Genomic DNA, 13114 nt, shown 5'->3' with positions numbered 1-13114 from the left:
GCGGCATTTCCTGGAATTATACTGATAAATTATCCATGGACATCGCACGAACCAGACCTACGAGAGGACTTCCTATCCAGAATCATCATCAAAGGTCTTTCTCTACGCTTTCTCTCCTGGCAGTCGCACATTGGCCCACTCTTCCTCCTTAACACCTCTCCATTCGTCCCTGTCGAACCAACCTATATAATTCCTGTCACCGAATCCACCGATCCAATAAACCTCCCTCACTACCATCCTCATCCAAAGGCCTTTATGCGCTGCCCATTTCCTGCCTGGCAACCACATCACACTGTCACCATGAATTTTGGTAAAGCAACTTGGAATCCCCTGACTCTCGACTTCCTCTGCAGACATCTCTTCAAGATATCCTATCATACTTAATCGAGGCAGATTCGCAGCTGACCAGGGTTGCGTGTGTGTGAGGTGCACGTACTCATCCCACCACGACAGCGAAAGCGACACATTGGACCCCGCTACAGCGTTCTTGGTTGAGGTTGACACAGTGAGTGCCAGTAAGGTTGGATTGCCGCTTGGCTCTTCACACGATGCAATATAATCCGGGAGCCCAATTGGGGTGTTGGCGACATCTGCAGGGACGCGAGACGATGTTGTATTCTCTGGGAAGACTGTTGTCAGGACTCCTGTTTTCGAAAGGCCGAGGAGGCGTCGACCGAGGACGGTGGACTCGTAACGAGATGGAATTCTTAGGGGTGCCTCATCCTCGTCATCGTATGCGGGGCTAAAACTGTCAACGTCAACCCGGTTGTTGATCTCGGACTGGAGTTGTAGCCGAGGTAGCTGAAGTTGTTCTGGTGCCTCAACTGGAGCGCAAGCGCCATGGGAAGTGAGCAGTAGTACTACCGAGACGATTGTGATGGAAATGTGCATCTTGAACGAGGTCGGCGGAGGTTAGATACGAGTTGACTCCAAGTATTACAGGGGCCAGTAAGAGGCGATGTTAGAAATCCAAGCTCTTTCGAAGAAGTGCCCTCCAGATTCTGTTCTGCTCCTCGAAGGCGTGGTAGTACGAGATGCTTGTCGGAGAGGTAGCGGCTCGCCTCTGGTGACTCAGATGCTTCTGACAGTGTTCTGCTCGTTCGTTCCGTGGCTAGAGATCTGTGGTGTGGGAAGAGCTCGAGCGAGGACGTCGTTTGACGGCAGTCGCAGGATGTGCTGCTCACAACTCGGCTGCCGCTTGGATATCGAACAGCCGCTATATTATATCGTGCTGTCTCGCAATCGGGAGAATGATGATGACCACAACGCCGATGACAGATTCGCAGGCACACAGCTTGAGGTTGACCAAGTCTCATGAGCGCATCATGTGGTGCCGCAGCCGATGTCGCTATCAAATCTAATCTTATCGCGTGACCTCAATCGGGCTTGGCTATCGGATCGAAATAGACTAAAAGCATTAGTAACTGGGCATACCCCCAGCTACACATGTGGCTGTCAATCACTTGTCCATCATTTTATGTACCTGACCTAGGTAGTACTTATAACAGATCAAGGTGCAGGGTCAAGGTAAGTGACAATGCATTCAGAGTACGCTAATTGTTAGGCTATCTTTCATTGAGAAAGAAACGATTGTTTGCATACAACCATTGCAATATTGCGAAGCAAGCAATCCTGTCTATAGCTTCGCCCGCAGACTCTTGTCGCTCTCCTTCAATTCCTTGATGACCTCCAGGGCGCCACTCTCACCAGTCCGAACCGCTCCTTCCATGTACCCCCGCCAGTATGTACTGAATTCTGTGCCGACAAAATGAAGATTGCCAGCTGGTGCACACAGCGCATCCCAGCCATCACCTAGCACTCCCGGCGGCAATGATGGACAGGGGCAACCCCAGCCAGCATACTCTTCGCTCATCCAGGGGGACTCGTACGCTTCCTTGAAGTAGGGAGTCACATCTTCTCCGCCCGCGAGCATCTGGCTGATTTGTTGCAGCACTGATGACTTTTTCGTCGCATCATCTTGCGCTGCCCATCTCCGCCCAAACTTCCCCCCAATGAAACAAGTCAAGCAGTAGTTGTCGTCACCAATGCTGGTATCTCGGAACACTGAGACCGGGCCTATGAACGACTGTGCCAGGCCACAGAGGCCTCTATCCACCCAGAAGGGCTCCGAGAAGCTGATGATATATTTCGTATAGAAGCCATATCGAGTCTGACTGAGCACGGCGGTCTTGGCTGGTGGAAGAGGCGGGGAGAACGTTATCGTCTTGTAAACAGGTGTCGGGATGGAGACAATCACTTTGCGTGCTTCATACGTTTGAGCATATTGCGTTTTCGTTGAGACGGAGACCACGCCATTCGATTTCTGTTCGATACCAACCACTGGGCTGCTCAATTTAAGTGAGTCCGGTTTCAGCTTGGATGCCATGCCGGTACAAAAGGCTTGCGTCCCTTCGCGAATTCGCAAGTACTGTCCACCATCCTTGCAGTCAGATCGCATAGTCATGAGCCCTCCACCGGCTGCACAGTACTCGATGAAACACAGTGCTGATACGTCTGAAGGGTCGACTCCGAGCATGGCATGTGTCCAGACCTGGGCAGTGGCAAAAGCTTTGTCGGTGACCTTTGACTCGCGTAGGTATGCCTCGAACGAAATTGAGTCGAGGTGTTTGCGCTGTGGTCCTGCTGTGAAGACTGACGGCGAGGTGCTGGTGGAGAGCATCTCGACTAAGTCTCGGATAGCTATGCACGATTCGGTGTCTTGCGTCGAGGGATACTATTGAATCTTGGTTCAGAACCTGGAGCAGACTCTCACTTTAGACATTAACAACTTACCTGAGGCACTTCACCGTATGGAAATTTCACCAGACTCCCATCAAAATCTTGTACGACGACATTCCCCGTGGTGTTCTGAGTATATGTATGCAACCCGAGCTCCTGTGCCAGCTCCCACATTCGGCTTTGATTTGTGTCATTGATCCAGGCCGCGCCTAGGTCGGACTTGATCTTACCAGCACTGTCCTTGAGCGTCAACGTCTTACCACCGACTCTATCTCGGGCCTCGAGGACAAGGCACTTGAGTCCCTCCCTCTGCAGCGTCAGTGCGGCTTGTAGGCCAGCAAGACCTGCGCCTATGACGATGGCGTCGTACATTGCAAATCCGATATTGAACTCTCCAGTTTAAGAATATCGACTGCACGAAAAAGAAGCACCGGCGCGGCAATTCGCCATATCTAAGGATATATATGAAATATTGATCATGAGCGGACTGGTTCAGATCAGATTCTGGGACGGTTGAATGAGCGCCGTTCTCCGCTGAGAGATTCGGAACTCGATTGCCCACAACGGATCTTTATCTCGGAACTCACCTTCTAAACCTTTCACTTTCGGCAATCGACGCCGTGAATTCTCCTTCTGATGATAGAAGACTCGCTGGAAACATGTCGCCGGGGACGAGTGTCCTCTAGCTGGTGTACAACACCAAAGCACAATCGATGATCCACTTTCAAGCCTCGAGCCCATCAGGCATCGAGCGGTACTGACTCGGCTCCCTTCGGTTCGTCGTGGCTGGTAACGTACACCGAAAGGCAAGGAGTGCTGCAAGCGTTACGTGACAATGAGGATCTCGAGCATGGCACAGGATAGCGGCAGATGTAACAGGTGCGCCTGGACCGTTGATCATTGTGAAGAGCAGTTCTATACCGAGAAACTCTACAAAATCAGCAATAATCTCAACCAGATGCTTTTCCAGAACGAACCCAAAGCTATTCACGATTCCAGGATCACACGGAGTGAAACACGAAGTTGATAACATTCGGTATCTAACTGCCATGTAAGGAAGGCCATGCAGGGTGCCAGGATACAGGTCAAGAAACAGCGAGTCCTCGTCAGTGCTGCCATGGCACGGTACAAGAGAATCCATACGCCTGGATCTGTTGTATGCTTGTACAACTACGACTGACTAATGGCACTTCGCGACCTTCATGCGAAGATGCTGGCTCATTTCATCAGTGTAGTTGAGACGGTCGACTGCGCCGAACTGCAGCAGAATGCTGATTCGAAATCACGACACGATGCAGCGTCGAAGCTCTCGCCACGGTCACTCAAGAGCTCGACGAGGACTACATCAGACAGGATGAGGAAAGCATGCGGTTGGTTGACACTTGGATGGCGGCTCGCGCTGGGCCGGAACGATCCCCGTCGCAAGTGGCAATGTCCCACCCGACAACATGCCAAATGAGGTAGGGAACATTCGTCTCTCAATCGCGGTCAAGAGCGCGTACCGACCCAAGGTCTGACAGTCGATCTCAGCCGGTTGGATGGAGGATAGGGGGGACATCCCATTTCGGGGAGAGATCTCGCCAGCGACTGTGGTCTTGGAAAAGGCCTCCACCATCTTCCAGCACATATTTCATTCTGGATTCCGTATCGTACGAGACAACCAAGGCCGGTCTCGTCTACGATATGACTCTTGACGAATGCTCAAGACCGTCGGTCGTCTGACCTTGAGCTCTGTTTCCACCCTTCCTCGGTCACCGATCGATGGGATGAGCCCATGAATGCAGAACCCTCGCAGTCTCCTGACGATTCGCTAATGTCGATGTTTGTAAGGGATATGACGCAGCAACCAGTGCACCTGTTGAGTCGCTCGAGATTGTCGTCGCGCAGTGGGACTTTTTCGGTATTGATCAGGCAGATCATGATGCTCCCTGACACTCTCATATTACCACACCTGGATGCTCAGCGCTCTCGTGGCGGCCTGATTGAGTGCCGGGTCAACGCTTCGATCGTTGTCACTGAGCACTGGCTATGCTTACCTTGGTCAGTGGACGCGAAATTCATTAGCGTTTGTTATTGAAGACGATATTTATGCATAATTGATAAGATGTTGGACGAGGGTCGCCTTTGCCTGGATCAGTGATGTGGCCGTTTGTCCCTCCACGCGCAACTCTCTGAAAGGATCACTGAGAGGCAGCGACTCAGAGTGACACGGTGAGTGTGAAAGCCCTTTGGTCGACAAGGTATGAACAACAATGCCTGCAATCTTGTATTCACTGTGTCGACTTCACACCACCAGCCCTCCGCCATACAGATTTTCTCAGCTTCCCATCCACCATCTCTTGCTCGCAAGACCGCTTCGCTCGCTCGCTCGCTCGCTACCAAACATCTCTTCAACTCATCCAAAGCCTTTAATTCCGCAAATCAGCTCAAAGTAACTTCCGTAACTGCTCTTCGCTTCTCCTTTCCCCTCCGACAACAACCCTATCTCCATAATGAAGATCTCCCAGGTTTTCCGCGTGTCGGCCCAGACTATGGGCGCGACCTTCAAGAACCAGATCAGCCATGGCATTCCAAAGCCATTTCGCGCTCCTCCGTCACCAAAATGGGATGGCAGGATGATGAAGAAGGTGGCTGCCACCACCAAGTCATCATTTTGTCGCGTTCCCCTCTCCAACTCTCCAGTAAGTTCAAGTCTTGTCTCTCACCTTGGTCAGAATGACTGGTGAACGCCATGGGCACTTGGCTTCGTATGTTCCTTAATGCTCAGTCGAACATTGTCGTTGACGCCTTTGCAGGTCCCGGCCTTTAAGAAGGCGGCTAGACAGACTTGGCGAAACAAGTCTGCTGTCTTCTGGTCCCCACGCCTGGCTTTGGAACATTGCGTTGAAGGATTCCAAGAGGTCGTGTGTAGAAAGGGAGAGCCGGTTCACAAGGTTGAACCCGAAAAGAAGTCGGCCGCAGCCTTCTCGCCACCGACCGGCCCTTGTCCATTCGGGCGTCCTGAGATATACTACTCTCCGGGGCTTCAGGGTGGGGAGTCCGTCTGGGCCTGTCCTTGCTTTCGACCGACTCCAAGGACGACATCCTGGGGCGCAACAGACCACTTGAGACGCCAAGAGGCAATCAAGGAAGGTCGGCCTTTTCAATGGCCACCACTCCGGTATCCAGAACCGGAGCCCGTGCCTGAGGAGGAGAGGTGTGCCTATTGTCGGGGATGGGCAACACCTATGGATATCGATAGCCTATTGGAGTTGCTTCTGACGCACTCCGTGGGCGCAGAGGACCTCAACCATGGCGATCCAATGGACCTCGACTAGTGGGAAAGACTAGCCTACTCCTCGTGAGAAGAGAGGATCAAGCGAGTCCAAGGAGGACCCCTGGGTGTGACTAAAATATGCTCATCAGGCACAGGTCTGCTCCACCTCGGATATAGGCAAGTTGCCACAGGGACTCTCAATTGGATTGGAGCAGAGGAGGACAAACCCTTGCTGCTGGCGAAAGGGAACAGTGCTGAGAAGGAGCTTGTCTTTGTCAATATTGGGCAGGTGCGGGACCACAAGGGGGGTGTAGGATGGACACGAGACGGACGAAAGCCTGCTGCAAAAGAGGAGGATGCTTATCAGGAACTCGTCATTGCCATTATCGGGCAGGTGCATGGATATGGAAGGGGGATACTTGAGAGGCGCAGCAGGCTTTCTCGAGGTGTCAATCGCTCATTTGGAGCTCACCATTCCCCGGGAAGAGGAGGCACCACAAAACATCATGCGAAGAGGAGGGAGGACCTCGAAGCGGGAGCCGGCCGGGATGAAGGGCTGATGCCGGACAAGTCAAAAGGGGGGGCCGATTGATGAGGTGTCTGTCTCTTTTGCTGTTGATGGTCGTCGGAGCAGTGTCGGGTGCCGCTACTAGAAGAAGCAGCCAGAAGAGTCGATGTGATGTGTTGAGAATAGAATGTCATGTATGTCATGACTTTCTGCTTCTGGCCTTGATTCTCAACAATCTTCTCTGTCGGAGGTATCCCTTCGTTCACACGATGGCATAGTGTAAGTGCAAGTAAACTTGAGGCTCACTGGTCTGATCCGAGTTAGCGGCAGCGTAACCTGCAAGACTCTGCATGCATGAGGTAGTTAGGGACATTCCACCACGGTCCACGAATCATGGCTATGACTGAGTTTCCTTCTGCAGAGCGACAACGCACATCTGGAAGCGTCTCTCCATGGTTTCTGGCGGCACCGGTGCGCTGGTGCTATGCACGATGACTTGTTTGTCCACAGGTAGATAAGGTTCCTGTGGTCTGATGGAAAGGCGACGGCTTGCAGGCTTCTGGCGTTCGCGTCCTCGACGTCCAATTACACAAGCCACCAAGGTTCTGGGAGAGAGCGGTACCGGTCTTAAATGACAGGAGACATTGGCTGACACCGGGAGGGTGCTCGGCGTCATTGGACACCCTGGAGCACGTAGGGGGGAGTGTGCATGTTTCGTCCATAGCTGTTCGGTCAGTAATAAATCCGCACGGATACTCCCCGAAGCATTCAGGCCATCTCTGAGTACCTTGGTGTTTCTCAGGAACCTCACGCGGTTCCGCTTGTGCAGTTAGAGGGAACAAGGACGCCGACGGAACCAACCTAGCCAGCAATGTTGGAGGCCAATGCTGAAAGCGGTGCCCATCCCTCACTAATCAAATTATGCCTCGGGGTTTGTTCGATCGGAGTCCTTATGTCTAGATACCTCCATTCCCTGTGGTTCGCGGTCTTTAAGCTGAAAGCCTGAAGCTTGAAGTCTCCCTTTGAAGCGCTCCCGCACTGCGGGGTTCGGGATGTCCTTGTATCGAACTGCTGTGAATCGATTTCTTCTAGGCGCTCCTTGCCATCTCTCGCTTTCTGGAACCGTTGCTGCCCCTTAAGCGAGGGCGAGCAGATGCGACGACGCCTCCTCACCCTGGCCAACGGTGGGCGGGTTGCGCGATCCCCGGGTCCATAAAATGCCTGCAAGACCCTCTTCTACGGCCATGGGACCCCTCCAGCTGTTCTTCTGCATCCACGTAACAAATTGGGTGTCTTGCCCGTACATTACTTCCCTACATATTCTCGAGCTCTGGGCGTGACATTGCCGTTTCCCTCTCCTGCTCCACGGCATCAATCACACAGATACTCTGTACATATCTTTCTATACATATATATACACGCCCGCATTCACATACACACCCCGAGATCATGGGCAGAGAAGATATCGAGTTCAAAACCTCGGACCGGGTCACCCTGAGAGGATGGTTCTACAGCAGCGAGCTCATCACTTCACCCAAAGCTCCATGTCTGGTCCTGTCCCATGGCTTCTCGGCCTTGAAGGAAATGGACCTCAATACCTTCGCTGAGCATTTCATCTCAAAACTCCCCATCCATTGTCTGGTATATGACAACCGTGGGTTTGGCGACAGCGATGCCGCCGAGGGTGAACCGCGCTACGAGATTGTCCCCATGACCCAATGCAGCGACATGTCCGATGCCATCACATACGCCGCTTCAAGGTCGGAGGTCGATGCCGACAAGATCGGTATCTGGGGGTCGTCCTACAGTGGTGGACACGTTCTCTATGTCGGCGCCGTAGATCGAAGGGTGAAAGCAGTCCTGAGCCAAGCGCCATGCGTGAGCGGCTGGGATAATTTTAAACGACTCGTTCGAGGAGACTTTGAGGTTGGGTTCAATGCCGCTTTCGCAGCAGGTAAGAGATTTTGCACTTGGACCATCCCCGTCTTCCAGCAGGACTGACCTTGCAAATCCAGATCGACAAGCGAGAGCAGAAGGCAAAGAGCCGGTAATGGTACCTGTGGTGGACGCTGACCCTCTCAAACCATCTGCCCTGCCTACTCCCGATAGCTACGAGTTCTTCTCTTCGTGGGAGAAGAAGTCCAATTGGAAGAATACTGTGACAATGAAGACGTAGGTGCCTCTTGCCGAGAACATGTATACTTCACGATGCTGACTGGGAGACAAGTGTCGAGCTCTTCCGAGCGTATGAGCCACAACAGCTCATTGACAAAATCTCCCCGACTCCCCTGCTCATGACTATTGCGAGTGGTGATGTCCTGACGCCGGCTGATTTGGCCTTGGGAGCATTTGCTCGGGCGAGAGAACCAAAGCAGCTGCAGCTCTTGCCCTGCGGACATTTTGAAGCATACTCGGGCCCCTTGTTCGAGAGGAACGCAGGCACCCAGACCGAGTTCTTGAAAAAGTGGTTGGTTGAGAGCTGAAGTGGCCATTTAGGCCCTGGTCCGATGACCGCATTGAGTTCAACCATCATAGTCTATGTTTCACAGCAGTATAGTACAAGATCGAACATACTTGACAAGTAGTTTAACTTCCAAGGCGACGTTGTGCCTGCTCATACTCGGCCTCGTCCTGTCTACAAGTCATGAACGTCATAGTATTAGTCAGCCGAGTTTCGATGCCTGGCCACCTCGTGTCGTAAAACTTTCTAGCCACCCATTGTGGTTACCAATGGTGCGGTGGCGGAATGATGGAACCTGAATTTACCGTCCAGATTGCCTGGTGATAAAACAATGACCGACGCTGAATCTGCCATTTCAGCCTCGGGCGACTCGAAAGCAGAATCATCACTACCGCCAAGTCAAGATGGCACACGACCCAAGCGGAGCAAGATCAACCAACCGTCGTTGCCGGCTCCCACCAACGCAGCCAGGCCGAAGGTTACAGTTTCGCACGCGAGGGATAGACCGACAGAAGACGACGAGTCGGTGACTTCGTACGAGTCATTTGCCCATTTACAGGAAGCGCATACAGAAGATGTGACGATCACGACCTTCCCACTCTCGAAAGGAGAGAAGAAGGCCATCCTACGAAAGAAGGGTGCATCAGCGGAAGATGAACCGCTGGTTGATACCACGGCCGCCCTCACACTGAACTCGAAGAGGACGGCACGCTTGCAGAAAAGGCAAGAGAAGAAACAATCGCGCAAAGTCCATTCACACATCCAGTCGTTCCTCGATTTCCCTCCGGAGATTCTGTCGCTCATCCTCGGGTTTCTTCGACCAAGCGATGTCTTCAGTCAATTGCGACTGAATCACTTCATGCGCAATTTCATCCTCGAGAACGAGAGGTCTCTTGCCGAATCCATAACGCGCCGATGTTACTGGGTGCTGAGACAATGTTTCCCGTTGCCCGTGCTGCTCGAGAAGGTCCCAGCTTCGGCTCGCCCTGTCCTTCTCAGCCCGCAGTGGCAGGACCGCATCAAGATCCACAGGAACCCGTATCAGCACATCAAACAGATCGACCCGGCGGTTGTGTGTACGTGCATGAGTTGTCTCTTAAGCTGGAACAATCTCAACATCATCCTGGACCTCGCGCACTGGCAGCGGAACTTTGAGAACAGGGAACCGTTACCCATCATCCCTCGTGGCAAGAACCCCGAGTGGAACACCAAGCTCCTCGCAGACCACGCCGACATCGTGATCAAAGCCATCCACAGCCCGTTGGCGCATTCACGAATCCTACAGACCCATCTCGACGTCACCACGCGCACCATCGTTCGGTCTGCGAGGTGGCGAAAAAAGGGCGAAAAGGTCACGACTCCAAAGCCACGGCTGTATCATCTCACAGACGAGGAAGCCGAAGCCGGTACAGATGAGTATTTGGAAAGAAGCGGTCCGCCGTCATATCAACCCATCTATATGCGTGACAACTATTACAACATCGAGGCGTTTGTGCCCAACAGGAAATGGGATAAGGAAACCCAAACATGGCATTATTATTCCAAGTGGCCGAAACCGCATGAAAATGACTTGGCCTGGCTCGTTGCTCGATTTTCTTCGTATCAAGCACAAGCACAAGCCCAAGCCCAAGCCCCACCCCAAGTTCAAGTCCAAGCTGAAGCTGAGGCTCAAACGCAATCAGTCATACAGCGACTACCGAATTGGGGGTCATCGAGCTAACTTTGATAAACACAACCTTGGAAGCTCAGAATCTTGTTCAACGTACAATTGGACTCTTATTGAAACTCTCCATTGCCAACGTCGAGTGCCCTCTCGAGTGCCCGGTTGCTAAGCCGATGGAACCAGGCAAATCAATGCCACGACTGCGAAAACCGGACTTTTGATCCAACTCATCTAAAGTGTCAACGCTCAAACCACCTGATCTTTGTGCCGACAAAGCACTGCTGTCCGCGTCTGGATTACTTTCCCAGCTGACGAGATGAAAGGTCTTTTGTCAAGAGAACCGTCGAAGAGTCGCTATCCGGTTGACATCACATGTATCATTGACGATCTTGGGTCAAGTTTCCTCTTACATGTGATGTGAGCACACGAGCAGAGAGAAATGCTCGGCGCACCTTCCCCGCTGTGATAGCATAGATCCCTACCAAGCATAGGCCTTCTCCCGAGGCCACATGACTTTGATATTTATATGAACTTACACATGACAAGACAACGCTTTAGCGCTGTCTCTTTTGTTCCTGACCTCATAAGCCTCTCATCGAGAGACGTTGCACTTGGCAACTTGCAGACTTACCTTGTCAGAGCACTACCACGGGATCCAATTCGCCAGGTAACTTTGTCACACGTCGGCGCTTCTGTCAACTTTTGTGCCTTTTCGACCTCCTTGAGAGTCTTTACGAGCGAGATGGAATGATATTGCGATGATGGGTGTTAAAGCATTTCGCTCCTGCAATGCCTCCTCCGCAGCATTGAATCTGTCGAAAGCTTTCTCTCGCAGAGCCGTCAGGGGCAATTCCCCAGAATCACCAATTTGCCTCCGAACCGTAGCAGCAGCGACTTTGCAACTTCAATTCCGATCTCGTAGCTACTCCAGCACAATGGCACCATCTCTGTTGTCAAAGGATGCTGCGGATACAAATGTACAGAAGGCTCAACCGACAGAGATCAAAGGCCAGTCCGGCCGTCAATACAAAATCGAACGCGTCCTTCAAAACAAAGGTAGTTTGCTGGGTCGCGTCTTTCTTGCTACGCAAGCCGTTCTGAGCAGAGCCAGTATGGCTTACTGAGTTTGATTAACTTAGAGACGGGAATGAAAAGTTTGTCTTGAAAGAGATTCCTCGAAACAACTACGAATTCCGTTTGGAAATATACCGACGGTTGGGTAGCTGCCCCTACGTGCGTGGATTAGACGACACCGCTCCGGACGAGTCCATATTTATTTTCAGTCATCTCAAAAAAAATCTTCCAGAATTGGCACAGAAGAACTTGCCAATCTCCACCACGAAAAGGATTCTCAAGGACGCGCTACGAGGGCTTGCTGCAATGCACGATAAGGATATTGTCCACAACGGTAACAGAGCGTTTCATTTTGAGACGGCTAGGATGTGGCTGATAACCATCAGATATTAAATCCAACAATATCCTGATTGATGCCACCGAGGGGTCTCACGGAATCGTTGTAGAGCGGACGCAGCTCACTGACCTCGAAGACAGTGCACACTGCCCTCCTCCAGGGAACCTTCTTGGCGCGCAGTTGGGGAATTGGATGTGGCGCAGCCCTGAGGCACACGCAGAAGGCCCTATGAACAAGCCCTCCGATATTTTCGCATTCGCTATTGTTGTAGGTTCACCAGACAGAATATGGATTCGTTGCCCCAACGTCAAAGCTTGGATGAGGACGTTAACGAAAAGTGTGTTTTGCAGCGCATTTACGCCTTGACTAAACGAGTAATTTTTGGCGTCTTGAAAGAGGAACTTGACAAAGATAAAGAGCTCTTAGCCATCGTTCTTGAACGCCAGCTGTCTTATTTCGGGGATCTTGAAGCATTCAACGGCTTTCTCCAGTGTCTCCATTATGGGAACCCAGAAAACCCTTGGATCGAGATCTTCCAGGTAGTGCGATCTAGCTTCAACGCTGAAAACCCACGGGAACCATTCTCCCTACGGCAGGATGAAATCGTCGACGAGGATTTTCGGGACCTCACTGTCAAAATGACAAACTTCAATCCGGAAAAAAGGATCACAGCAAGGGAGGCACTAGAGCATAGGTGGTTCATGAATGTCTAAGTCAATGACACTTGATGGGAATGAAGTATATAACCAGCATTTCAAGAACAGTTTGAATTATGGGAACGTAGTCGATCTACTCTCGATTGGTAACCTTCCAATTTGTGGTTGACTGTCCGTCAACCTTTGGGCGCTTCGAGAAGAGCGAACTGTCCTGCATGCCTGAGGGACTAAGTACTGCATGGAACTAGACCTCGAAAGGGCATTTCTACAAGCTTTAGTGAGATACACTATACGATTTTCTCACTCCGTAGCTTTAGATGTGCTTCGGGCTTGACAGTGCAGATTGATTGTTGCTCGTTTGTTGCTCCATATGAATACCTAGGGATCAAGGTAGTCAGTCGTAGCCAACCCCCGGCGATA

At 51.8% G+C, this 13114-nt stretch overlaps 6 protein-coding genes across 6 annotated transcripts; 4 read left to right on the top strand and 2 right to left on the bottom strand.

Annotated features, from left to right (window-relative positions):
- Positions 1–102: 102 nt before the first annotated feature.
- On the bottom strand, positions 103–891 carry PV08_04473 (uncharacterized protein; the record flags this gene model as incomplete). Its single annotated transcript, XM_016378821.1, has 1 exon — positions 103–891. The coding sequence occupies one exon, from the start codon at positions 889–891 to the stop codon at positions 103–105; it is 789 nt and encodes a 262-aa protein (XP_016237498.1).
- Positions 892–1636: 745 nt separating this feature from the next.
- PV08_04472 (uncharacterized protein) lies at positions 1637–3111 on the bottom strand (the record flags this gene model as incomplete). The annotated part of the gene is made up of 2 exons (XM_016378820.1): positions 1637–2734; positions 2794–3111. 2 exons carry the CDS (start codon positions 3109–3111, stop codon positions 1637–1639), a joined length of 1416 nt encoding a protein of 471 aa, XP_016237497.1.
- Positions 3112–5231: 2120 nt separating this feature from the next.
- PV08_04471 (uncharacterized protein) lies at positions 5232–6056 on the top strand (the record flags this gene model as incomplete). The annotated part of the gene is made up of 2 exons (XM_016378819.1): positions 5232–5420; positions 5535–6056. 2 exons carry the CDS (start codon positions 5232–5234, stop codon positions 6054–6056), a joined length of 711 nt encoding a protein of 236 aa, XP_016237496.1.
- Positions 6057–7952: 1896 nt separating this feature from the next.
- PV08_04470 (uncharacterized protein) lies at positions 7953–8986 on the top strand (the record flags this gene model as incomplete). The annotated part of the gene is made up of 3 exons (XM_016378818.1): positions 7953–8457; positions 8519–8675; positions 8731–8986. 3 exons carry the CDS (start codon positions 7953–7955, stop codon positions 8984–8986), a joined length of 918 nt encoding a protein of 305 aa, XP_016237495.1.
- A 309-nt stretch (positions 8987–9295) lies between these two features.
- On the top strand, positions 9296–10684 carry PV08_04469 (uncharacterized protein; the record flags this gene model as incomplete). Its single annotated transcript, XM_016378817.1, has 1 exon — positions 9296–10684. One exon carries the CDS (start codon positions 9296–9298, stop codon positions 10682–10684), a length of 1389 nt encoding a protein of 462 aa, XP_016237494.1.
- An 878-nt stretch (positions 10685–11562) lies between these two features.
- Positions 11563–12751, top strand: PV08_04468 (uncharacterized protein; the record flags this gene model as incomplete). The annotated part of the gene is made up of 4 exons (XM_016378816.1): positions 11563–11737; positions 11769–12035; positions 12088–12305; positions 12389–12751. 4 exons carry the CDS (start codon positions 11563–11565, stop codon positions 12749–12751), a joined length of 1023 nt encoding a protein of 340 aa, XP_016237493.1.
- Between the last annotated feature and the right edge of the window lie 363 nt (positions 12752–13114).

This window comes from Exophiala spinifera, assembly GCF_000836115.1.
Source record: "Exophiala spinifera strain CBS 89968 unplaced genomic scaffold supercont1.3, whole genome shotgun sequence".
Taxonomy (NCBI): domain Eukaryota; kingdom Fungi; phylum Ascomycota; class Eurotiomycetes; order Chaetothyriales; family Herpotrichiellaceae; genus Exophiala; species Exophiala spinifera.
This window is presented reverse-complemented; position numbering and strand designations above follow the sequence as displayed.